Raw genomic sequence first — 10,603 nt, forward strand, 5'->3', positions numbered from 1 at the left:
CCTCCAGAGGGAGAAATAATGGAGTCTGAAGGCAGATTAAAGCATATCTTTTATTTCCCTTTAATTTCCTTTATGATTCTCATTTTGGTAGGTGTTTTCTTTTGCAACATGGCTAATATGGAAACGTTTTGCTTGATTGCATGTGTATAATCTATATCAAATTCCTTGTCTTCTCAAGGAGGTGGAGGTGGGGGTGAAAGGAGGCAGAGAATTTGGAACTTAAAGTTTTTTTTTTTTTCTGTTTTTCTGATTTATTAAGACATTTTTCACAAGGTTTCTTCAATTAGAAGTTCTTTGAAACAATACCATCATTTTTTGCCAGTCGGAGAATAGAGTCATCAGATTCCCCCATTCTACGAATTGCTCCACAAATTGCATAAGTTTTAAACTGGCCATTGAATCTGCCTGTAACCTTGTCAACCTCGGCCACGTTCATCTGGATGGACGCGTGGTCCTTGGCCCCGATGATCCTGTTGCTCGCAGAGCATTTCCGCGGCACGTACAGATCCACGAACTCTCCGGCGTCGTTCTGCATGTCGGGGGCTGTGGTACCGAGTGCAAACGCGAAAGCGGCGGAAGAGGAAAAGCCGAACTTAAAGTTTAAAAAAGCAATATTAAATGTTTGTGTGTAAGTAAGAAAAATAAAATTAAAATTACATGTAAAAAAAGAATTCCTAATAAACCTAGGCTACAAGGAGAAAAGAAAAAGAAAAAAAAGCTTAGCTTTTTGTTCAGTTTTAAATGTTGCTTATCAATTTATTAAATAAGTATGGCTGTTCGGAAGAGGTGGATAAAGCTTAAACTTTGTTGTATCTGCATGAATATCTAAATATGATTTGTGTATTTGTATTTCTACATATTTAAAAATAAGTTTTAAAACAATAGAGCGGGAGTCTTATGGAGCAAATAAATTAGAGAAGGAATGGGACTGTTAACACTTAGCAGAGAACACATTCAAAATGTCCTGTTTTGTCCAAATATCAGATTTTTCTGGATGTATGATGAAACATCCTTTAAAACGTTTGTTTTAATCTATGGTCTCTGGACTCCTCTACCTCCACTGCAAAAGCCTTCTGTTGCTGAAGATTCATCAGCTATGTGTTCCCTCTGATTATTAAATTCTTGCCAGGAACCACTAGCTCATGAAGACCTCAGACCACCCATTCTCACTTCCCTCAACTCCAATTGACTCTCTGGACTTTTCTACTTTGAACCATACCACACTATCTGATCCACCCATACACTTTCCAGCTCCCTTTGATGTGCTGCCTGTCCTCCAATAGAGTTATGGTGAATAAAAATGACATTGATGTAAACTGAGGCAATATATCCAGGCAAGATAATAACTTATTAACAGTAACATGTATAATTGTTAATAAATGGTTCAGACTGTTCCCCTCTCAGTGTGTTGTGACCTAGAAGGGATTGAAAAGGAGAGAGACAGGAGATGGGTAGTAGCAAAGCCTTATGATTAGATACAACTAAGGAAAGTGGGCTGGTTTTCAGGTGTGGCTCCTTACACCTTCTCTGACCCTTAAGGAATGCTAATAGCCTTATGAGACTCACCTGCCTCTAGTACTGGACTACAGAAACAAAACCACCCCAATCAGGACCTTCCCTTTCTTAGCCTTCCCCTAGGAGACCAGCTCACTCCTAACTTTGATAAGGCAAAGCAAGGATTGCAGAGTGATCCCCTGAGGCGGGCCTAGCTTAAGCTAATTCTCGGTTTACTATAAACAAAGCTGAGGTCCCACTTTAACCTGGCTAACTAGCAAATGCTCCAAGGGGCTAGGAGTGATTATGCTATTCAACCATGCTGTTAGTTCATACTGGGAGAGTGTCTTTTGAGCTGGACTGAGAAAAGGGGTTTGACAAAACAGGATCTGACAAAATGGGTAATACGATTATAGAGTAATGCTGATCACTAAATGATATAACATTATATTAATTTTGTTCAGAATGTAAGATCCTTGAGGGTAGTGGCTGTCTTTTGTTGTTTTTATTTCTACCCCTAATGCTTTAGCACAGTACCTGGCATATAGAAAGTGCTTAATGCCTGTCTTGTCTGTCTATCTATCTGTCTGTCTGTCTGTCTGTCTGTCTGCCTGCCTGCCTGTCTTTCTATCTATGGAGGAGGGAAGTTAATCTGTGTCCTCAAAGATACTGGTATTACCTAACAATATCTGTGCCAGTAGAGGAAATGCCCAAACTGATAGAAGAATGCAGCACTGACATTTTGAAACTTTATTATAGTAGAAATTTCACTGGATCTGAAGTCCAGAGACCCATGGGCTCAGATCTTAGCTCTGACAGTTTCTAAATATTTGAAGATCATAGGGGTTGGGGTTAAGTGAGTTGCGCAGGATCAAATTTTTCAATAATAAAAGGGAGATCTTACATTTACCTCCTAAGTCAGAAGACTGTCAGAACTAAATGTTACTTATCAAAATGAAAATGCTTTAGAAAAAGAAGTTATTATTTTAAACAAGAGATTCACTTAAGCTCTCTGTGCCTTAGCTTCCCCATTTAGAAAATGAAGATAAAAACCACTCATAATGTTATTAGGCACAGAAAAGAATTTAGGGACCATCTAATGCAATCCTGTCATTTTGCAGCAACTTGCCCAAAGTGACATAAGTAGAAATAACAAAAAGAGAATATGTATGGAGTTCTTGGGGCTCCAGAGTCAAAGTTCCTTTCTCTATATCACATTACCTACCTAAATAATTGATTAGAATTCTGTGATAGTAATTATTATCCCTATTTTTGAGGGGGATCTTAAGAATGGATCACTCAACTTCAGATGGATAAATTCAACTTCAATTGTAGTTTGTACCACTAAAATCTTTTGCTATGACCTGGCTTTACCATCTATAACTAAGGTTTAGATTTAGGGTGTGCACAGTACCTATTCTTTAAGGTTTATAGGCACTACAAACCAGCTGACAAGGCACTTGGCATTTGTACAGAGTCAGACGAATATGTTCATGCTTGGCCTTTCAGAAGTCCATGTGTTGTCCTGACCTCCTTCCTTCATCACCTCCACACTCCAGGAGAGGTTAGAGATAGTAGAGCATCTGGGGCCCATTTCCTCTGCTGAATGAGAAGACCCATTAACTCTGGGTCACTGCATAAAAGGAAGAAGGTAGCCAGGTGTAACAGGAGGTATTATATTAAGTCTCTGGAGCTTGTAAAGTTATCTGTATGAGCCGATAAGTTCACTTATTTTTTTAGTGTCTACTTCATGATTTAAAAGAAAAAAGAAACAAAAACTACCAAAACAGCCCTGGGGTTTTCTTCCACAGTAAAAAGTTCTTGGTGGGGCCAGGGAGTGGGTATGTAGGTGAATTGTATGTATAAAAGAACATAATTTTCTCAACACTCTAGCTCCTATTTAAAAATAAGAACAGGTGGGCTCTATTCTGCATAACTGCAGGAAAAAAAAAAAACTATTGTAACTAAGATCCCAGTTATAAGATTCACAATGGTTTGGGCAGTTGGAACTACCATATCAGTCATAAGTATAAATGAATTCACATTACCAAAAACTCCTACACATAGGGCAATTCCTTCTTTTTTGCATCTTTTTGTGTTGGTACTATTTTAAACGAAGGACAAATGGGAATCCCATTTGTCCAAAACACATTCAAAGACAGCTAGGTCTGAGAAATTTGAATGGGGGGTGGGGAAGGGAAACCACAATTTTACCCAGGAAGTTAAGATTAGAGATAATAGATTTGGAAACCAACACATTAGAGTGAATGACAGAAATCATGGGAGTGTCTAACAGCACCAAAGATGAAAGCACATAAAGAGAAAAGAAAGTGGGTCTAAGACAAATTAGGGGAACAGCTGCATTTAAGGAGCAGTAGGAGGATAGAGATCTAGCAGAGAAGAAAGGATCAAAGGGACAGGAGGAGAATGATGAAAATGTAGGGTTATAAGTACAAAGGAAAAATGGACATTCAAAAGGAAAAAAGTGGTCAATGGTGTCAAACATGCTTGGGAATTATTTTTGTTAGACAATTTGTGAAAATGGCATGTGGTCTGTATTTGAGCACAAGTTTAACTATGTCATGCATATGAATAATTCAAATGGTTACTGACATGTACAATTTTCTCTGAATCAAATTGACATAGAAGAGGTAAAATGACCTTGATAAAATCAATTTTTCAGTTTCAGAGAAAGTGAGGATATATCCAAATATGGAGAAATTGTAATCTTTTTGGTGTTTTTTTTAAGAAAATAGGGGACATTGATTATTTGGAAGATCACAGAACAAAAAAAAAGTTGAGAGGCACATGCCAGCTCCCAGTGGGAGTAGCTAATGGGGAACTTTGAATCTTAGCACCTGAACCATGTCTGAGAAGTGTTAGATTTGGAGTCTGCCTTTACACTAATCAAGGGTCACCTGGATTTTGGAGATATATCATGTGATCATACCACATTATACAATTATACTGTGCTCACAGCAAATATGGCAAATGGAGGAAGAGTTTTCTTGTGGGTGGGCCCTGTACCATTGGGATTTCATAAATTCATGATGACCACACCCCTAAGAAGCTCCATGTTATAGGAAACAGAGTGACAGAATTGGATTCAGGAAAACCTGAGAACAAATCTATCCTTCCTACTTAGTAGTTTATGAAACTGAGCAAGTCACTCTCAGTTTCAATTTCCTCATCTGTAAAATGGAGATAATGAATCACCTATCTTGCAAGATTATTCTGATGACAAATTTTAAGTGCTTTTTGGATTGTAAAAGTGTTTTATTGCCTGGTTTGGTGGTATACATCTGTATTTCCTACTTCTAGCGAGTCTGAGATTGGTGGACCACTTGATCTCAGGAATTCACTACTACGGTGAGCCTCCTGAAGCACAGGACTACCAGTCTAACTATAGAGCAGTTAATGGGCTCAGGCTGTAAAAGCAATAAGTTAAAGCTCCCATGCTATTCAGGACCTGGGCAAAGAGGGAGAAGTAATCTCGGATTTAAAAGTATATATAAATATTAGTATCATCCTCCTCAACATCATCATTATATTAATGAGGGAACCATTGCAACCCAAAAGGAATGGGTCTAAGAGACAGAGATTATCTGTGCTCTGAGATCAGGAAAGGAAAACTTTGGGTTGGTTTGTAATTTTTCAAAGGAAGGAAAATAGAGTTCCTAATCTACTAGTTTGCCATCAATATTTGGGAAAGGATGGTCTGTTTGTCTTTTGGATGGTCTTGACTAAAGAATTGTGGGAAAGGAAAATAAAACATAACATTTGATGTGACAGCCCCTTTACTATTGGAAGGGATATATTCTAAAATTGCATTTCTCATATCAAGAAAGTCCTGACATACAGTGGCCCCATATTTCTGCCACCACACTATCAACCTTCTACTATGTCTTTTTGACTTTACTGTAAGAGTCATGTTTTATACAGAGCAGCAAATATATTTGATAGGTGTGTATATGTTTATACATATATACTTACAAATATATGTATATAATATGTTGACTTTGTCTATTCAAATGGATACCCTTAGATTATGATTCAATAACAATTGTGGTGCATACTATAGTGTGTCTCAATGTGCAAATATAAATCTGAAAATGAACATTACAGGGAACAGGTCCAAGATCTAATGAACTATTTTTCATTTTTAATAACCAGTGAAAATAATATAGCCATCTATCATTGCAAAAATATTTAAATAAACAGCCTCCTGGGCGAACCAATGGCTTCATAAATGGCAACTTTTCCACATTAAGTGTCAAGTATCTGTACACAAAAGGCAGCTCAATTTTTCAGTGTTTTCAACCATTCCCTATAACCTGATGTATGAAGGGTGGTACCGGATAGTGTGTTGGTAATGGATCAGGACAGAAGTGCCATAAAGGTGCTCAGAACTTCTCAGCCAAGCATCACCTAATGATATTGTCACAGAATCACAGGATCTTGGAATGAACAAAGAAAACTAACTTCAGATACAATACAAGCATTCTTCTACAAAATTTCTCAAAGATGCTCATATAATTTCTGCTTAAATACTTCAAAAACGGGGATTTTAAAGTACCCTCTGAATTATTTGACATCATATAAATGTGTATTCATTTTATATTTATGTTGTATACATTTATATGCATGTTTACATTTATATCTCTCTATCTATATATCAGCTGAATGAACATATTAATGTGATTAATGTCTACCTGGAGTTCTTTTGTGGTATGACCTAGGAATCTGTCCTTGGTCCTGTGAAGTACTGCATTTTTCTCAAAGATTTCAATCCAGGCATAAGTGGTGGCATGCTTATTTATGGATTACACAGGTAATACTTAATATTTACAAAAACAAAATCAAGAATGAAAAACATCTTGCCAGGTAGGAATAATGGTCCAGATATAATAAAATTAAATTTGGGTGATTGATAAATGTAAAATCCTGTGATGGCGTTTTTCAAAATAAACTGCACAAGTTAGGCAAATATGGATAGACAACAGTTCACGTGAAAAATCTCATAAGTTCTTAGTTTTCTTATTATTAGTCAACAATGTCTTATGGCAAATATAAAATCTAACATGATCCTCAGCTGCACCAACAGAAACATTGGGCTCAGGCTGAGTGAGATTGTCTTGTTATCCTCAGTCCCAGTTAGACCACCTCTGTTGTACCATATTTTAGAAAAGGCATTGACAGGATGGAAAACATCCAGAAGTGAGCAATTACAATGGGAAGAGGACTTGAAACTGTCATGTGTGAATGAGTCGAAAATGAGGATGTTTCACCCAGAGAAGAGATTTAAACGAAAGGCTATATAGCTATCTTCCACTTCTTTATGGCCTGTCAGAGAGAAGAGGGAATAGACTTGTTCTATGTGGCCCCAGAGCAGAAAACTAGAGGTAATGGGTAAAAGTTCCAGAGAAATAAATTTGGGGTTGGTATAAAGAAAAATTTCCTAACTAGGAGAGTTTGCCCAAGATTGGAATTGCTTATATAGGGTGGTTGACTCACTGTTAGAGAAAGTTGCACTAAAAAAAATCTATTCAGTAGAATTTTGGGGCTCTGAGGGCTCTACTATATCTGAAATTTTATAAAACACTGTCATTGGGTGCAAAACTGTTGCTATAATTTTAGCAAACCAGTGGGTATGTGACTTTCTTTTAGGGACATAGTGGAGCCACCTCTAATTGGCTTGTGATTGTAAAATTTTCAGTGGGAGCATTTGTACCTCAGAAGTCAGCAAACCGCTACAAATTAGGGCATGATTTATTGTTTTGGTAATGGTCTAGCCTTAAGAAAATGATGGAGAAAATATTAATTGTGCTGATTAATCTTACAGCGTGTTGTGTACTTTTTTCTCCCAGAGATAGCTATTAAACAGCTACCTACTTTCATTTGGCATTTTCATTATTTCATGAGCAAATTTACTATTAAGAAAATAGAGGCAATATTAGATACTGGAAAAGACCCTTGCATTTGATGTTAGAAAACCTTGGCTTACACTCCAACTGTGCTATTCACATTCATGTGCCTTTGGAAGAGTCACTGAAACTTTCCAGGCCACCATTTCCTCATCTGTACTCTGAATAGTTTAATTTATTAAGCTCTAAGGTCCCTTTCATATTTAAATGTTAGGAACATATGAGCTCAACAAAAGATGATCATTAGAGCAGAATGGTTTCAGAAAAAAACCCTAGGGAGGACAGATGGACTGATGCAAAGTGAAGTGCGCAGAACCAGGACAACATTGTACAAAACTGAAGTATTGTAGTGAAAGATTTAGCTACTCTAGCCAATACAATGATCCAAGACAATTTGAATGCCTCATGGTTAATACAGCAATATGTTTTGCATGATTTCACATGTATGACTATTATCATGTTGCTTACTTTCTCGGGGGGGAGGGGCGGGAGGGGTGGAGAAAATTTGAAATTCAAAATTTATTTTTAAAAAAGAATTTTAAAATAAATTTTTAAAATGGTAATCCTTTCTCATTCAGAAAATATGGAAATTATTTGATTTAGGAAGACATTTAGAGTAGGAGATGTGGTTTGTAAAATTTAAGTAACTTGGGTTCAACTTCTAGCCCTTATTCTTGGCCTGGCTTTTTAGAGAAATGTTTATGGAGGAATTAGTATTTGAGCTTACTGTTGAAGGATTAATATAAGCTCCTAATACTTAGATCTGGAAGGAATCTTGGAGATCATTACTTAATTCCCTCTATTATGTGACTACATGTGACATATATATATATATATATATACACACACACATATATGAGAGAAATGATATATACATATAACATGTGATATATATGTATTGTGATAATGTGTGATACACACACACATATACGTGTGTGTGTATATATATATATATATATATATATATATATATATATATGCAACTCTATCTATATCTCGAAAAGTTGGTTAGGGGGGACAGAGGGAAGATTGCTAGTCTTTGTTGCATGGAGAGATATGACCGTTAGAAACTGCAGAACCAAATGGAATATTTAAAGATTCCTTTAAAAAACTTAATGTGCCACTTAGATAGTTTCTTAAGAGAAAGACTTAATTTACCTAATTAGCAATAATTAAAAGAATAATTTTGAGTATTTTCCTTTTTCCTTCAATACAAAGTTGGGGAAGGTAGCAATGATTCCATTCAAATGTAAATATGTCAACTGAAGTTTTTTCATAACAGAATATTAACTTCTAGAATGCTAGAATACTTAAAAGAAACTCTGCTAATCCTGATTTGGACACTGAATAACCAGGCAGTTGAGTGTAGAAACATTGTGCAACATGAAGAAGTCTATTCATACAATGATCACATTGAATTTTCAAAGGTTTGTTTTTAACAAAATACATTCATGCAAAAATTGGCAGGACAAAATCAAAGAGAAAGCCACTGGCGGATCCAAATTTCATGTTGGACTATTTAGATTAACTGACAGTTGTTTTTTAATGCTCCATCGCTTTTCATGAGCATACACTGAATTTTAATACTTTGCTGATCTATTTAAATGGGTTTTCAGACAGATAAATGTATTTAATAGTATGATGAATGCGGTCAATAAAATATCTGATCTTTCTGCTGAAAGTTTATTGACTACTATTAGTTCATGAATGTTATTTAAATCATGAATCAAAAGTTAAAACCACTGAAATAATTTTCCTTATGTTATTTTTTAAAGTACCCATAAAGAAAGTTAAGTTTATACTTAGTAAATGTAAATGACTCCAAGGAAAACATTTCTCCCTTGCTAATTTTCCTGATTATAACTCATGATTATATAGCTCCTTATAGCTTACAAAGTGCTTTTCTTTTAATGACCATATGATGATAGTAGGGCAAATATTATCATTCCCATTTTATAGGTGAAGAAAATGAGGCTCAGATATGTTGATAGACTTGCTCATAGTCACAATGACACAATGTCAGAGCCAGGACTTTATATAAAGTCTCTCTTGATTCCACATTCAGTACTCATTCTGCTATATTACAAAGCAACTCTGAAGGTAAGGAATTTGGGCATATTTTCACCAGGAAATCTGGTGTCACACTATTTGACCTTTACCCACACACAAACACATTCCCTCCCCTTATTGCATTCCACTGATCATCTGTTATATTGTGTTGTATCATTCACTTATTGGTAAATGGCAGGATGAAAATGAGCCCGCGCAGTCTGTCAGATCATATGCCCTAGCTGGAATCCTAGGATGAAGTTGAAATTAATGTGGGATGGTTAATTTTTTGACAAGTACCATGATTTGGTGGGAAGCATATTGTACTGGAAATCAGAAGTACTGGTATTAGACACTGCCACTCACTATTTGTAATCTTAGATAACTCGCTCAACTTTTTTGATTCTTAACTAACTCATCTGTAAAATAAGGGGTTTGGACTAGATGGTTTCTGAGGTTCCTTTCAGCTCTCAAAGTTTTTGTACCCTGAGAAAAGGGGGAAGGAGAGAGAAGGGGGAGAGAAGGGAGGTGTGTGTGTGCGTGTGTTTGTGTGTGTGTGTGTGTGTGTGTGTGTGTGTGTGTGTGTGCGTGTGTGAGAGAGAGAGAGAGAGAGAGAAGGATGGTGATGATAATTATGATGATGATAAAGACAGATGGGCACTGGTATAGGAAGTGGATGTGTGATTTAAATTGTATGGACTCTTTCAGATAAGGAAACAGAAGTAATTATCATGGATAGGGATTATTGAAGAGAGGGTGAATGAACTTGTTGGCAATTCTGTAGCAAGGACTTATGCTTCTGGAGTAGATGGCTATTCAGGTGTCTTTCACTTCAGTTTCTAGATTCTTTTTCCATAATCAACTGAAGAATTGCTCTGCCTTTTCCCTTCCACACCAGCCTTTTCTTACCTAGCCTTATTCTTACCTTGGATAATGACTTCATCTTTTTTTTCTTAAAACCCCACCAACTTAGCTTCCTTTCTTTAAGGGAAATCTGCCTCCTGCAGAATCTAAATGTCTGCATGTTATCTGTTGCTTGGCTCCCTCTGAGAGAGTTTGTAACAATTTCTAGGCACATCCTAATCCTAGCATTTATTGCTTTACCATGTTTTTATGCTTTCTGGTCTTAAAAATAA

General features: G+C 36.3%; 1 protein-coding gene across 1 annotated transcript; it reads right to left on the bottom strand.

Moving 5' to 3' along the window:
* Positions 1-225: 225 nt before the first annotated feature.
* On the bottom strand, positions 226-573 carry LOC118854409 (40S ribosomal protein S21). Its single transcript, XM_036764772.1, has one exon. The coding sequence runs from the start codon at positions 533-535 to the stop codon at positions 284-286; it is 252 nt and encodes an 83-aa protein (XP_036620667.1). The 5' UTR covers positions 536-573; the 3' UTR covers positions 226-283.
* Between the last annotated feature and the right edge of the window lie 10,030 nt (positions 574-10,603).

The sequence above is a fragment of the Trichosurus vulpecula genome, chromosome 6 (assembly GCF_011100635.1).
Source record: "Trichosurus vulpecula isolate mTriVul1 chromosome 6, mTriVul1.pri, whole genome shotgun sequence".
Lineage (NCBI taxonomy): Eukaryota > Metazoa > Chordata > Mammalia > Diprotodontia > Phalangeridae > Trichosurus > Trichosurus vulpecula.

Excerpts from the sequence above, each read along its gene's own strand:
- LOC118854409 (XM_036764772.1), bottom strand. The coding sequence starts at position 535 with ATGCAGAACGACGCCGGAGAGTTCGTGGATCTGTACGTGCCGCGGAAA.